Genomic DNA, 16,920 nt, shown 5'->3' with positions numbered 1-16,920 from the left:
ATGAGTCATGAGTCATTTATGCATGGAGCATTCTTCCTTTACAATTGGGTTACTCCACTAGGCACAGGCAGACACAAGTTTTTTTTTGCGGCTGTTGCTTCCTACACCCTAAAAATTGCTTCCTGTACCTTCTTACAGAATGTAAAGGTGCAACAAATACGGAATGTAATTTTACATTTCGGATTAGCCAATCCGGAAGCCAAAAAAGGATGCAAGAAACAACTTTTTGGTTCAGGAAGCAACAATCATATTTAACTTGCATTCTCAGCTCTCAAGGCTCCACTGGCCCAAACCCAAAGGATCTGGGGTAATCGGACCACTTGCCTGCTTTGGTAATCAGTCTGGCTCTCACTCTCAGTTCTCTTTTACGAGTATTCTAAAAAAAAAAGTTCTCTTTTACGAGTATTCTAAAAAAAAAAGTTCTCTTAAACAAATAGGTTAATATTCAAAAAAATCTTAAGAATGTCATGCGAAAATTCCATGTGCTTTGAAATTCACCAATAATATTCTACGAAACCATTCATATTTATTTATTTATGTATGTGGGTTTTGGCGCGCATGTATTCTATCAATACGTACTGGTATGCATGCCTGCTCGAACAACTTTAAAAGGTTCAATTTAAATTAACTACTGTATAATATTATTTTGGTACCAAGCAGTAAATTATTTAAACCTAAAGTAGGGTTATTAAACATAGTTAAGCGAGGTTAAATATTTCCAAAGTGATTTCAGTCTTTTTAACAAAAAAATTTCTTCTTATGTTAGCAATTGAATCTTGATCAATTCGCAAATGTTTTGTTGCTAATCAAAGTGGAAAACATGTTTTGTTTAGATATTCGCGTAAGCAAATTAAACTATCATGTATAGATTTTTTACGGTTCATATATATATATATATATATATATATATATATATATATATATATATATAACAAAACAATTATATTTTACAAAAAAATTTGGAATGAAGTGAAAAGAGATGGAGTTATTTTAATACTTAAGAGAAAAATATACAGAAAAGGCAAGATAATAACTTATGTCTTAATTTATTCATATAAAATATATTAATACATATAAATGAAAAATAATTAGAGAAAATTTGAAACTCTAATTTTATAAATATTTAGAGTATAAGATCAAGTTTTTAGTTAAAAAATAATAATATTTTGTAAAGATGTTTATAACATTTGTATTCATACCGACAAACATCTACGATGATATTCATTACCTTTTTATTCATATGTATAATAAATTAATATAATATATTAAAAAAATACTAGACTTTCTGTATAAAAAAAACAAAAATATTAGATACGAAGATCAGCTTCAGACGACAGGTCTAATATTTATTGTAGAATAAGATTCACATGCCTACAGAAACATAATAAATAAATTTACGTTGGATGTTTCTAAATATTATAAATTATAATTTACCCTTAAGAATTTTGTCTGAATCCTTATAAACAGCCAAATAAGGTCAGTTTTCATTATTACGTTGGCTTTTATGTTTTGAAATCTCTCAACTTTATTCAATCCAAGATCAATGAACCGACTCGAAATAACAAATATTCTCCCTATAATTGTGTTACGTTTCTAATTAAATTTTGAAACACAAGTAGCTAGTATGTATAATAAACGAGTCTGAACTAAAAGATTAATCTTTTTCTTAATTAGTAGTTCTATGGCATATACAGTGTGTTTAAGTTAATAGTTTATTATATCTCTCATAAAGAAAAGTTAGTTTATATCTTATTTGATTAGCTTATAAATTTATTTAATTGTGTTAAAAGTGTTTGATAAATTAACTTAATTATTTACTAGCTTATAACTTAATTATAAGCTATAAATTTCTTATGCTTTTAAAAAAAAGCCATAAATTTCTTCTGTCAGTTATAGTTTATAGCTTATAACTGATGCTTTTTTTATACCATATTTATTCTTAATAATGTTTTAATACACTTCCACTCATTGTATTATCTATATATATTAGTTTATGATAATTTCTTTTAAAAAAATCAGTTTATGATAATATAATAAAATGTAATTAAAAATATTTTAAACACTTTTTTATTATTATACTATTTTTGTTATATTTTTAATATCAAACTATTTATTTTAATTATTACACTTTTTGCATTATTCAATTTAATATTTTAATAAAATATATGATACTTTGGTTCACACAATTTATTCATATATTCTTTCAAGTCCTCAATATTGACGTTTCATGGAATACACAAAACCTAAAATGTAATTTCATGAGCACCAATTATTACTCAAAATATCAAAAAAGGCAAATGATATGTAACTTAACCTATGTTTGTTTAACTTTTTTTTAGCTGAAAATTTTGTTTAATGGTTGGATAAACAATCATCTTTTAGTAATTTCTAATATTTTTTGAAATCTTACTTGAAATAACATTTTTTACAACGCTATCTTCTATCTTTTTATATATATATTTTTTATTTTTATCCTTAATATATTTATCAAAATTTTTATTATATTTTTTAAAATAAATCATGATTTTATTATTTTTTATGTTATTTTACACTTTTAAATTATCTCAATAGCTAATTTTATTAAACACTCACAATTCAATAAACTAATTTTCCAAACTTTTAACTTCCTGTTAGCTTTTTTAAAAATGTTAGAACTTACTTAATTTTTTTTACCGAATAGTCAAACAAATTTTTTGGCTAATAAAAAAGTTAAAAATTAACTTAAATAATTTACCTAACATAGCCTTATTAGCGGGAAATAAAAAAAATAGTGTTGAAAACATTGATTATTCTAATTTAAAACTATAAATATGAGTAAAGGGGGAAAGCTAAATTATTTTAATTACTATTCTATTTTTTAATAATTAAAATTATTTTTCACATTACAATGCTTATTGGATCAAGGAAATGTAATTCAGTTGGTTGAAAAGAGTGTATGAGTTGTTATAACCTCCAATACATGTCTTTAATTCCTAAAAATAAAAGAAACATTACACTTTATTTTAATTATTACATTTTTATATTAATTTTAAATAAAATACTTGATCTTTATAAGAAATTGATAAGAATTTAAAATTCTTGAAAAGCTAAAATTATAATTACCTAACTTTTTCTATGAAATAATAGAATTTATACATAAAAAATAAACAAAATGTGTATTTTTATGCCATTTTAATTTTTTTCCCAGTTAGTTTAACAATTAATTTTTTCAAATATTTTTAATTATTTAAACTAACTTATTAGTTTTTAGCTCTCCAATAATAACTTTTCAGCCTTAAAGTAACTTATCAATTTTCAGTTAAGTGATAAACTTTCAACTAACTCATTGATTAGTTTTGTCAAATCTGTCTTGGAATATCTTCAACCAATTAAGAGTTTAAAAATTTACTCTATTGTTACATTTTCAATAATAATAATAATAATAATAATAATGTTGACTTATAGGATAGTTAATTATATTAAATTTTTTGCATCAAAGGTAATACATATTTTAAAACCATATTATTTGTATACATATATATAGCATATATAGAAGCAGCACCATCGGATGAAACGTCATTTTACCCTTAAATATATTTTGTATTCTATGTAGATGTGCTTTCATTGATCCAAGCTATCAAGGGACAAAATTGTCCCACAAGGACAGAAAATCGAGCATAACGCATTTTTCTTCGAGTATTAATGTTGTGTTCTCCCTATCTATCGCTTTGTAACAATGACACCAATAACTTAGCAGTAATCTGGCTTATGTATAAAAATAAAGAAACTTAATTAAACAGTTATCTCTTGCCCTACATGCCCCATTGGCCCATATATATTGCTAGCTAGTTTGGTGCCTTTGGATACAATATGTGTACAACATCAACTTTATTCGATAGGATCGGATATGTTGTTTTTACAATGGTCCCCAAAATCGTAATATTCTCTACAATCTCCACCACTGGGAGAAGGTTGCAGTCAAAAAGGAAAATCCAAAATGTTTACGTATATATATAACCTCATTTAATTAATTATCAGCTTATAATTTATAATTTATATATATACCTTTGGGCGTTGAATACTTGAATGATGAATATTCCATCATATATAGTTGATTTTTGTTGCGCCAACACTTTCTAATATTATGCAACAAAGTTAGTTTATTTGATGAAGAAGAATAGAATAGATTCATAGAATAGAAGAAGCTGTTAACGTCTACAAGGTTCCATCACATCATTCTTTGTTAGCTGACAGGTTTGTGCTCGATCGTTGGGGATATTGTGACAGATTGACGTTACACTGGACACCATGGATATATAACAAGAAAAGAATCACATAATTAGTTATCGTTTTCAACACCCTTTTTTTACTGTTCTGTTAAATCTATAATATCGTAAAGTAAAATTAATTAATGGAGATGGAATAGAAATCAATCATAGTAGCTAGGATCTTGAAGTTCAATGAAAAAGAAGATAGAGAGAAAGAGAGAATTTACCCAACAAAAGGAAAAAAAAAAAAAAAAACAAAAAGCAAAAGGATGTATGTGTGTTGGAGAGAGAGAGAGAGATGGAGACAGGGAACGTGGAGTCCCGTTTTTGTTGGTTGGGTTTATGAGGGAAATAGACTCAAGTGTAAAGCCACTGCACGCTGCTACAATTCAATTCATAGTCATACATTACATGGATGGATGTCTATCTTGTATTTTGAAATGACATTTCAAGAAGCTCTCTCTGACCCTATTTTCTCTCTGAACCCACAAAGCTGCCATAATCAAGATCCAATGCATCGTCCCTTCCAACCTTGAATTCGCAGCAATACTACTATTAAAATATAAATGCTTCTGCATGTTATGATTGCACTTCTAGCTACCCTCTTTCCTTTGTTATTTTAGCTTTCGATTAGTTATTATTTTGTTTTTACACCTTTTCTTCTACTTGTTACACTTCAATATTCTACATTTTAATTCTTGTGTGAATATTTTTTCTTTTTATATTTTAGTTGTTATATCTCGATTTGTGATGGTTTTATATCATCAGGAACTAACATATAATAAAAGAAGTTATTGTATTCGACTAAAATGTGAAGTAACTAAAACATAAAGTGTTGACAAAATATAGAAATTAAATAATTAATTAAATTTTTATTTCAAAATATGTGTAAAAAAGTATCAATTAAGAAATATTTAAGGAAAAAAAGAAGAAGAAAAACAGCCATTTTCTTGAGAAGCTAGCTAATCATTTTGGTCGAAATCATTACGGTGAGTCTAAACAAACATAGTATTTGATCGGTCCATCACGGTGGACATAGCAAAAGGGAAATAGAAGCATCATACGAGTCATAAAGCTGATCAATGACAGGCTCAAAAGCTTCCGCCAACTGCATTTGCACTTGTGTATAGCTAGCGATAGTGATATTCCTTTTCTGTTTTTGATAAAAAAAAAAAAAAAAAAAAGTTTGCTGCGTACCTTCGCTTGAGTAATTATAAACGTGGTTATGTTAATTTTCACAAACTTTGATTTACACGAGCTATAATTTTGTTTTAAGTTTAAAAGAATATATATGCAATGTTTTTATTCTATAGTTTTAATTAAAATTAAAATTTTCAATCGATAATCTATATAATAAATGAGTTTATTGTTAAATTATAATTTTAAATTAAAAATTAACACTGAAGTTATTAAAATTATTGCAACAAAATTTTAATCAAATGTAAACATGCACGTGAGTTTCTTACCACTATAGTCTGATGCCCTAATTAATGATCAATGAATCTATATATTAACATCAATTAGAAAAAGAGAACATAGAGCACACAAAGCTAAAAGTGATGGTGATGATGTTGCATGTATGATGTATCTCCACATCTTTCTAATTAAATGAAGATTCTTATTTCTTACGGTGTCGTTCATTTGAAAATCCTGCTGTAAATTAAAAAAAAAAATCATTCGATTATAAACACTTTTGTGTGCACAAAATTATATTTAATTTGTATTTATCTCTCTTTTAATAAAAATTGAAAATAAACTGAGGTGAAAATTTTAAGCTTATATAATTATGTACTTTTATGAATTAAAAAACATGAAATTTTAACATGACCTTGTTTATATATGTGCCAACAGTGCCATGTTTACAAGAGAGAGGAGAGGGAGAAACCAAAGTCTAAATCAGAAAAGGAAAATTTGATATATATTGTAAATGCATCCTTATAATTATTTATCTTTTTGTATTTTTTCTCTTTTGATAATAAATTATGGTGGAATTTATTTCTTATTAATTAGATGAGAAATTAACATGTAAGAAATTTGAACATGGCCTTGTTTAGTTGAGTATGCAAAATCAAGACACAACCAAATCAATAAAGGAGAAATTAAAGAATTAGGGGGAGTGGAGAACTCGTTAATTAGAGATGGTAGTCATAGTCAACAATTTAATTAGTTCAAAACATGAGAATCCTCAATTGTCTAGTCTTCATAGTTGAAATTACACGTCAACTATGATTGGAAATTAAAGATTCATTATTTTCCTGCTCAATTTCTGAGCCCGGTTCATCATCTTGATCAAGACATGAGTCGATTCCATAAGCTCTATGTCCATTCCCAAATGCCTTGATATGATCTTTGAGAGATCTCTTGTGCTTAAAATCGGACCCACAAGAGCAATACCATAGCTTCCCACAGTTTTTCTCGTGAGTCCTCCAATCACCCCTCACAGCAAATGCTTTGCAACATTTTCTACACATGAAAGGCTTGATTCCATGCTTTCTCTTGTAATGGGTTTGGAGGGTCCTAAAGTCTTTGAGTGGCTTTGCTCTTGGATGGTCAATGTTGTTCTTGCATCCTTGTGCACAGCAATAGCAAGGGAGTCTAAGCATTGCTGTTGGTTGAGTTCCCCTTAGAGACTCTGGCCCCTTTCTATATTGAGATCCATGCCCCCACATATGCATCTGTAGGTTAAATTTTGGAAAAAGCAATATCATTCAAGAGAAAAAAAAATAGTTAATTAATTAGTTGAAAAGAATAATGAAAGTCACCCATCATTCACTTACTCACTCACTCACACTCACAAGTAAATATTTGGAACTATCGATATGGTCCAAAAGTCCCACTGTGAAACCACATTCCCTACAAACGCCACCTTTGTTGCATTGCATGTAATTTTGTTAAGATTAAGAATTATTTTCCCAAGCCGGCCAAGATTTTGAGTCAGAAAAGCCTAAGAGGATAATCAAGGAGCCACGTCTTTTTCTACATGTTTCAATACTTCTTAGTCACCTATGGTCTAGGACTAAAGAAAAAAAAGTGACAATGTAGGGTATCCTAATAAAGTAGTAGCTCGGAAGCCCAACAAGGGAATATTGGACAGCTATTTTTGTTCATGTTTGTGGAGGTGAAAAAAAATAATCAATCCGTGCGTTGTACTAGAGTCTTGAAAAAATTAATTCATTGATGTTGTTTCACTAGCTTCTATATGTCTCCTCATGATGGTATTAAGTGTTAACATTGTTCTAGCATATTAGCTAAGATTTAATAAGCCCTAGATATCAAATAGTCAGTCACTGACGTTTTCTATCTAACACAATTTAACACTTTGCAGGTCCAAAAAGCTATAGCCTTAAATAACACCGATCTTTAATTGGACTTGGAATTTCCCATTTTCATCTCTTCGACTACAAAAGGGGCAGGGTAAAGCATTTAAGATCAGCTTAAGATAATAATAAAATTAAAGGACATGCAATAGTTGTTACAAGGAAAAACCCTAAATTACACAATACTTACAAGTGATGAAGACAATATAGATTATAGATAGGCTAAAAATTAAAGTGATGATACTGTTAAAAGTAGACTATAACTACAGGATATATAGAAATGGACATGACATTTTCTTTTCAGCAAATTCTCACAAAAGTTAAGATCTGGGAAAGTAAGAGATAAAAAAAAAAGGTAAAAAAAAAGACATTTTTTTTCTTCTTTCTTTCTACTATCACACATCCAGAATTAATGTTTTCATCATTTTAAATATATATACCTGCATGTTGTTGTATCTGTTGAACGTCTTGCAACAAAGGGGGCATGAGAACCGTGTTGGACCGATCAGAATTTGAGCAGGGGTAGGGATCCAATACTGACCCTTGTTAATTCTAGTCGGAGAATACTCAGAAGCAAAAGTGGCTTTTTCTTCTTTTTCTGAGTACATGTTTGAAGTTAAATCAGCTGATGAAGTAGCAGTAGTGCTTGGAAGCCCTAAGTGCAAAGCCACCGTCACAGTTTCATCATCCAAAGAGTTATTATTAGAAGACATGATGCTTAGTAATTCTTTCTCCTTCTCTTTGTTGACTTTCATGGCACTGAAGGAAGATTCAAGATCAAGATCTTCACCTCTTGCGGGGCTTAGGTTAAGGAGAGTAAGTGCTTCTTTTGGAGGAGGAAAGGAGCTGGGAGAAGATTGAATATGCTGAGTAAAAGAGATGCCATTATTTGTGCAGTTATGACGGTAACTAATATTAGTAGTAGGAAAGTAGAATGGTGGGTTATTGGAGCAAGGTGATGAAGAATTGGAAAAAAGGCATGGAGAATTGAGGTCAAACCAAGCATTCAAGTCATTAGAGCAGTAGGGATGAGTCATGGTGAGAGGGTGGGAAAAAGGAATCGGGGGATATGATATATGATCGCGTAGAATGGATTAGGTTATTATAGACACAAGAGATATAAAGAGGAAGAAGGGGTAGTGGAGTGATGAGAGAGAAGCAAAAGATAAGTTTGTGATTTAAGAAAATAATAAACATAATGGAAGAAGAGTCAGGATGAAGAGAGTTAAAAAAGACGTGTAGAAATCCAAAGTTGGTAAAGCTGGCCCAATAAAGTAAAAAAGGGGAGACAGGAAATCACTTGCGAAGTGTGACTTAACAACGGGGAAAATAAATATGCAAAAGAGGTAAAGAGAGTGGGAAAAAGTCAGGTCCTAGATGATGAGATTATCTTGGGACTTGAAAGAACGTTTGTAAGAACAGTATACAAAAAATAGGTTGCACAGATTTATTTTATATAATAATCATAGTAATATTGTTAAGCAAAATGATAATCAATGTCTTTACAATATTAATTAAGAAAGAAAAAATATTTTTATTAAAATTTTTAAAATTATGTTATTCATGAATTTTTTTATATTTTTTTACAATAAGTATCTTTTTCTTTTAATTTCTTATATTAATCGTATTCTAAGAATAGTAATTTAGTCATACCCATATTCTTATATATATTCTTTAAAAAATAAATATGATCACAACGTACTCTTAACTCTACCTACCATTGTGCTAGGAAATAAGACCAAACACAAAGTCAGTCAACGAAGTTGAACTGTTGAACCTCGAAGACTATTTGTTCTCTCTCGTTACTATACAATCCCGTTCCCATTTCACACTATAGACATACTAATTCAGAAACTACCTTGTAGCCCCATCTTTAATATATACCGTACTCTCTTGCAATAATGTACTGTTACTCTTTTCAATTAATATTTGTTAATTAAATTATTATTTTTTATCTAATTAAATCAAATTTAACTACAGTTAGCAATAGCTAGCAGCAAACATGAAATTTAACATGATAAAGGCATCAATCATTCCGAAGTGTCGAATCAATAACAAAATGAGTAAAGGAAAAAAAGAAAAGAAAGAAAGCAAGTACTAGTACAATTGATAATTAATAATATTAGTACATACATAGAATGAATTAATAATGGAACAAGTTGTATTGTATGTTTATATAGTTGAATTGTTCCTAGGGAATTAAGCGATCGTTGGCAATGTGAGAGTGTTCCTCGGGAAACAAATAGTTAGCATTTAAACCAGCAAGTGCTTTGGCATGCACGCTCTGGTCGGCTTAATTTGGTTCCTCTAATTAGGAGCAGAGACTCAGTCCGTGTCTCCGCTACTGCTTTCAGTTTCACCTGTTACATGCAAAACCTTCACTGTTGGATCTACCCATGTCTTTTTCTTCTCTTCTGCTCACACATGTTTTGTTCAGTGGGATAATTTAGACTTAAGGGATCCGAAGAAAATTAGAACCACCAACATTAACATTATTTGATTTCACAAAACACTTGACACATAAATACTGTTAATAGTTATCTGCGCGCAATCGCTGACCACCGTTGCCACCCACATGATCAACAGCCGCCTTAATCAGAACCTTTCCTTTCTCGATCAAAATTATCTTTAAAGAGGAAAATTTTCATTATTGGTTTATAAGAAATAATGCTTTTGTGTTTCAATATTATACCTCATATAGGAGTAACTTTATTGGATTTTCATGACTTTTTATAAAGACTTGAATACTTTACAGATATTTCAATGAAGTATTTAAGAGTATTGGTATCTAATATCAAATATTGATGTGTGAACCAAATTGAAGTACCGTTGTTTTATAGCCTACACTCTTCACTCTTCAATTCTTATATAGTTATGATAGTTTTCGCGCGTGTATGTATCACAGGTAAAAAGTACGCATAGTATATGATTTACGAGGAATGACAATTTTGGCCAACCCCTCATTTTTAATTATCTGAAGTCTATTATATGAAACTTTATTTTGAAGAATATATGTAGTTTATATTTCTTTACATAAACTAACCACGTTTTTTCCACGCAAGAAAAGCAAAACCGAGTAGGATAATTACAAAGTAGTGTAAGTACTAAGGCATACCGACTAAAATCGTTACATTCTGAACTGTACAGGAATCACAGAGTGAATCTAAGTATATATGTAACTTTACCAGCAAAAAGTTCACCAAAAAGAAAGGGGAGAAATTATGACAATAAGTCAATAAGAACTATGTTCAAATTTAAAAAGCCAAATATTGATTTCAGCGGCGAATTACGTTTTGGAGGATTGATATCTCTTAAATATCCATTTAAGGGAAAAAATGTAACTAGCTAGGCCTAGGAATGAATCGTGCAATTTTTTTTCTTAAAGAATATTTGTTTGTTTTTCTACTTTTTTCAAGTTAATATGTGGAACTCTCTTTTATTCGATGGTTAACTTTTACCCCTGTAGTTCCTTTGCTTTAACAAGTTCGGTCGTTTCTCTCTGTCCCTCTCTATAAATTCATCATTGGTTGTAGGTTTTGATCTTGTTTTTCCTCCATATGGATCTTCTTTCAAGAGTTAGAGTGAGTAAAGGATATAGTACCAATGTGGTAATTGATCTGATCGCTGCAGCACATACTTTGATGGCCACCAATACAGTACAGATTCCCAGTCCAAGATTATGAGGAAAACTAGCTAGGTACTAGAGCCTCAAAATTGTTCTGACATATATCTTAGCATAGATATAGCTTAATCATAGTTAACTCAACTTTGATCATAAATAACATATTTAATCTTTGTATGTAATTAGAGTTAATTTAATTAATTGTGAAATAATTATTCTTGTAATTAATTATATAATATAACAAATTCATGTAAGTTAATTCAATTTATTTTAATCAAAGTTTCATCATCTTTTTCATTTTTTCTCTTGCTTTATCTATAAACTACCTCGAGCTTGCACCTATTCATGACTAGAAAAAAAAAACAAATAAGGCGTACCATTATGTGTATAGTAGTGGGGAACGATACCAGTTCTTTGAATATAAGCAAATAATCACCCTTAAAGTGCATATAATTTTCTTAGGAGAACCATACTTGCTTCTTAGACCATATAATGATTAAAATTCTATTGTTTTTAAAATTTAAAATTTAAAATTTTTAAAATTTTCGAATTGTAATTACATTTTGAAGAATTTTTCTCAATAAACCTCTTTGGACGAGATCGACAATATGGTTAACTGTCTAGAGATGAGTTTTCCTAAAGGGAGAGAATGATGTAGAGGGAAGGATCATATTTAAGAATTATTGCATTATTTAGGAAAATGGTTAAGTAATGCCTTAGAAATATTTAAAATTTTCTCTTATTTAGCATATTTTAGAAATTACATTTAACAATAAGTTGTCTTTTTTTATTATAATCTTTAGATTGTAAAATATCTTTTAGATGCCTTAATTATGCCATTCACATTTTTCTGTAATTAATTTTCTTTTCTTTTCTTTTCTTGAGAATGTCTAAGACTCAGTCAAAGGGGTACCTCAAAGGAGTAATTTAAGTTTATTATTTTATACCAGTCCGAATATTAAGGAGTGTCTGAGTGTAATTGTATGTTCATCCACGGAGTTAGCAGAAATGTACATCATGTAGGTCTAACAGAGATGCCTAGGCCATATGAACGACAATGAGCCATTATGTTTGGCATATATATATACTACTTATTGCCGCAGAAAGTTACAAGCTTGAGTTTTGTGAATAATGCATGATGGACAACGACAATGTGGGGCTTGTCATTATCATTTGCATGTTGTTGTCTACAAAAAAATGTAGTTTGGGATTATGTTATCCACCTCATATCATATGAGATGCTTGTTACAAAGTATAGTCTGACTGGCACCAGTTTCACTTCTCATGATGATTATCCCAACTTTCTAGTTTTAATTTTAAAGTGTGATATTTAATTGAGTAAAGGAAAAAAAAAATTATGTAAGGACCCCCGGACTCAATAAGTAATGTCATTTAGCTGCTCATTATCCAGAGACAATTTTATTATAGATGAAATTTTAAGATAAAGTAATAATAAAGGGAATTATAAAAATTGACCTTAATCGTATCTTAAGAAGAATAAAGGCTTAAAGCTATGATCATTATTTGTTATGCTGTATACAAAATTTTATCTTATTTCACTCGATCAATCCATTGAAATTATTTAGAGACAGTATTTAATATTTGAGTTTGTGTCTATCCTAAATCCTAGTAATTGATTTATGTTAAATTGCTTGGTTGATACTTGAATTATTTTGGATTTTTCAAGTAGGCCTTTTTTTTGCTGAATGTTTTTCAAGTAAGTCTAAAATATATCTTTTAAATTAAAAAAAAGGTATCCGAGGTTAGTTTATAGTAGCTTGAAATTATCAGAAAATAATAATTTACGACAATTTTAAAAATTTACAGACTCAAATAAAAAAAATACATGATCAAATACCCGATTATTATTTTTTAATTTAGAGACCTATTAACAAATTTTTAAATAATTGAGGGACCTAATAAGTAATTTAACGTAGTTAGTATTTGAGTTTGTGTCTATCCTAATTGATTATATATGCTGTAGAGGATGCTGCTCTTCTTGAGGGGGACCGAATTAATGGCATTGAAACTTTCACTTTTCCACTTTATTAAGAATTCAACTTCTGCCTTAAAAAAAGAAATCAACTTTTAAGTGATACGATTTTACAGGTTAATTAAGTTTTTGGTTCTACAGAATTTCAGATTTTGGGTTTTAATTCTTATAAAAAAACTTACTTACTTATTAGTTTCTTGTTTATTTTTGTTGTTCATAATTTATTTTTGAGAGAGAATAAAAATAGGCAACAAAATATTTTTTTTATGAACAATAAAAATAAAAAAAATGATTAAAAATAGACCAAAAATTTGTAATATTTAAAACTTGAAAATTGAAATTTTACATCGACTGAAAACTTATTAACCCAAGTGTATGTTACTCCCAAAAAATTGAGAACTATTAACTATTAAGTATACAATACTTAGCTTGACATTTTGATCTAAGAAATAGACTACTAATGTGTTTAGATATAATACACAAAAGTTAATTCTAGCCTAGAAAATGTGTTTAGATATAATACACAAAAGTTAATTCTAGCATAGAAAATTATAATTATATGAAAAAAAATAGAAATGAGTATTTATTATTTTAATTTAATTATAAAAACATTAATTATTTCTCATCGTGAAATTAATTCAAACACATTATAATGGGCGTTTAGAGTTTCCGTCAACTCATTGTCTGGGTCTGTTATAAAAGGCATTATTGCATTTTCACTCCCATTTTGAGGTGGGTCTTGTAAAAGGGTTTGCTGTAGACTTCCTTTTGTGATGCCTTTAGTTTGCTAGTCTACCCACTTCTATTTAATTTTATTTACTTGAGTATTTCTTGTACTAGGAGTATTAGCAATATATTTTATAAACACAATTTTATTGGACTATTATTGATTAAATTTATTAGAAAGTATAAAATTTGGTGAGTCTTATTTTTTTTTTTTATTTGACGAGCTTCATTCATGATTTTAACATTTTATAATTTTTAATAAATTTTAATTAATAATAAAAGTGTGGCTAAAAGAATGTGTTATTAAAATTTGTTTTTCTTATACTCTAATTATTAACTAACATCACATATTTGTATCTAATATAGATATATACTCTTGAATACTTTAGCAATACATATCGATAAAATATTCAAGCCTTAAATTATTGTATTTTTTATGAAAAATAATACTATATATATGCTCGCGCACGCCAACATATATATACTCTTGAGGTAAAACTTTTTAACGGTTGCCATTTACTGGCCTGTCACTTTCTTGGGCTTACCTCATTGTCGGCTTGGGTCTTTGAAGCATGATATTGATACTACATTTTCCAGGTCATTCACATTGTCTTTTGTTTGTCGGTGTTTCTCATCAATTCATATCCTTACTATTTCCCAACATGTTGATCCCATATCATATATTTGCTAACTCAACTCAATCAATACATGTTTTATCAACGCTTTTGTTAATCACTGTTTAATTAGAATTTATTATTTTTAAATAATTTCTTGATTTCTACCATTGAAGTAATGACCAACAAAAACATTTTACTAATAATTGATGACAGTCATAACAATTTGAGATTGAGAGGAAAGCTAGTCCTATGTTTAATATGCATAAAAAGGGGTGAACCATTGAGTTCAGCCTAGTGATGGAAAAGTTTGAGTAGTTTAAATTTTATGTAAGATCTTAAGTTTTAACCAAGTGGTGTTATTGTACACAAGAAAATATATATAAAAGAATAGTTCATATTAATACTTGACTTAAATATAACATTAGTCTCACTATTTTATCCTATCCACAATTTTGTTTTGTTTTGTTTTTTTATTCCAAAATAGAAAAAATTTATGTTTCTATTTTAAAAAATATATAATTTTGATTAAATTTTAATCTTTTTCTATATTTTTTATTTCTTACATTTTAATTAATTAAATCATTTCTTGAATATACCTTAAATGAATGCTAAAGTCTAGGATTGAATTTGTAATTTTTTAAACTTTAAAACTTCGTTTCTCATTATTCTGTGAAATTGGTTGCTTGACAAAGTACGACTCTATGTAATTTAAAATATTGTTCTTTAAACATTCTGTCTATTTAAATTATTAAAATATTCTAGAAAACAAAAATAGCACAATTTAATAATTCTGTCTATTTATTACTAACTTTTTAGTTTGATCAAATAACATTAGACTTCTTCTGAAAAAAACATATTTTATATTTGAAAATTATTCTACATAAATTTTGCGCTCCAATTCATGCATTTTATGTCTACCTCATCTGCGAAACATGAATCAAGTCCATAGAGTAGGAAATCCCCCTCAAGTTGGCCACCATCCATTAATGAATCTTTCTTTCTCTATAATGGCCCTTTACGTATTCCAATTGAAACTCAGCGGCTGGATGAGTTCCGCTTATTTTACCACAACACAGGAAACAAATAATCTTCAGTAAGATTTTCCAATGACACAATAGTGGTGAAGATAGAAATAGACAAACCCAAAACATGGACCCTATTCATAGGGGCCCTATTAAAATCAGTGGGCCTCTGTTTCCTTACTGACTATCTCTCCCTAATGAGAATTGCTTGGGGCACCCAGCAATTTTTTAAAATATCAAAAATATCCTTATGGTATTTTTGGTTACAACTAACAGTAACATTTTTATATTTGGTCATACGGATTGCCAATTTGTACATGGTCCATGAATTTTTTTTTTCAAAAATATAATTTACAATTTAATTTAAGATTAATAGTCCAAGAAGGGATCAAACTTGTGATACCTGCATTATTAATAAAACACTCAAATAAATTGAGCTAATAGACACATTGTATTATAAATAAATAATGTCGCTACATATAACATTAAAATTTCTAATTTATATTTAATGTATATGTAAATTTATATAATAAATTTTGTGATGATTATTTTTTATATAATAATTAATTTGTTTACATATATAAATTATAAATAAAAATGATAGGTTTAATAAGTATTTATATATGTAAAAAAATATCAAATTTATTTAATTATCAATTGTTATAAAAAATATCTAAATACATCATTCAATTAAATATCATATTTATTTAATTTTTAATCATTATAATAAACATCTAAATACAACATTCAATTAAATATCAAATTTTTTTAATTATCAAATTTTGTAAATAAAATAAATGAATAAAAAATATTTTAAAAAAATATTTAAAAAAAAATTAAAGCATATGAATTAATAAATAAAATTTAAATCTTAAATTTTGGTTTCAATATTTTTTATAACTACCAAATTTAATATATTTTTAAATTTGATTTCAGTCATTATCTTAAACTAACAATCTTATCATATTTTAAATTTTAAATTTTAGTTTTAATATTTTTTATAACTACAAAATCAAGTATATTTTTAAATTTAATTTTAATCATTACCTCAAACTAACAATCTTATTATATTTTAAATTTTGGTTTCCATATTTCTTATAACTAACAAATTTAATATATTTTTAAATTTGATTTCAATCATTATCTTAAACTAACAATCTTATCATATTTTAAATTTTGGTTTCAATATTTTTTATAACTACAAAATCAAATATATTTTTAAATTTAATTTCAATCATTACCTTAAACTAACAATCTTATCATATTTTAAATTTTGAGTTCCTATTTCTTATAATTAACAAATTTAATATATTTTTAAATTTGATTTCAATCATTATCTTAAACTAAAAATCTTATCATATTTTAAATTTTAAATT

The 16,920-nt window shown here is 27.9% G+C and overlaps 1 protein-coding gene across 1 annotated transcript; it reads right to left on the bottom strand.

The window, feature by feature from the left end:
* Positions 1–6,356: 6,356 nt before the first annotated feature.
* LOC100801922 (zinc finger protein WIP2-like) lies at positions 6,357–8,700 on the bottom strand. The gene is made up of 2 exons (NM_001317561.2): positions 8,005–8,700; positions 6,357–6,922 (listed from the first exon to the last, which is right to left on the bottom strand). The coding sequence occupies exons 1-2, from the start codon at positions 8,599–8,601 to the stop codon at positions 6,467–6,469; spliced, it is 1,053 nt and encodes a 350-aa protein (NP_001304490.2). The 5' UTR covers positions 8,602–8,700; the 3' UTR covers positions 6,357–6,466.
* Positions 8,701–16,920: the final 8,220 nt, after the last annotated feature.

The sequence above is a fragment of the Glycine max genome, chromosome 13 (genome assembly GCF_000004515.6).
Source record: "Glycine max cultivar Williams 82 chromosome 13, Glycine_max_v4.0, whole genome shotgun sequence".
NCBI classification, from domain to species: Eukaryota; Viridiplantae; Streptophyta; class Magnoliopsida; order Fabales; family Fabaceae; genus Glycine; species Glycine max.
The sequence above is the reverse complement of the archived record's forward strand: the minus strand, read 5'-3'. Positions and strand labels throughout refer to the sequence as shown.

What these genes read in the sequence shown, in the direction of transcription:
- LOC100801922 (NM_001317561.2), bottom strand. Translation starts at nt 8,601, where the DNA reads ATGACTCATCCCTACTGCTCTAATGACTTGAATGCTTGGTTTGACCTC. An exon ending in ACAGATACAACAACATGCAG is followed by an intron (nt 6,923 to 8,004) that starts GTATATATATTT and finishes TTTAACCTACAG; the next exon opens with ATGCATATGTGGGGGCATGG.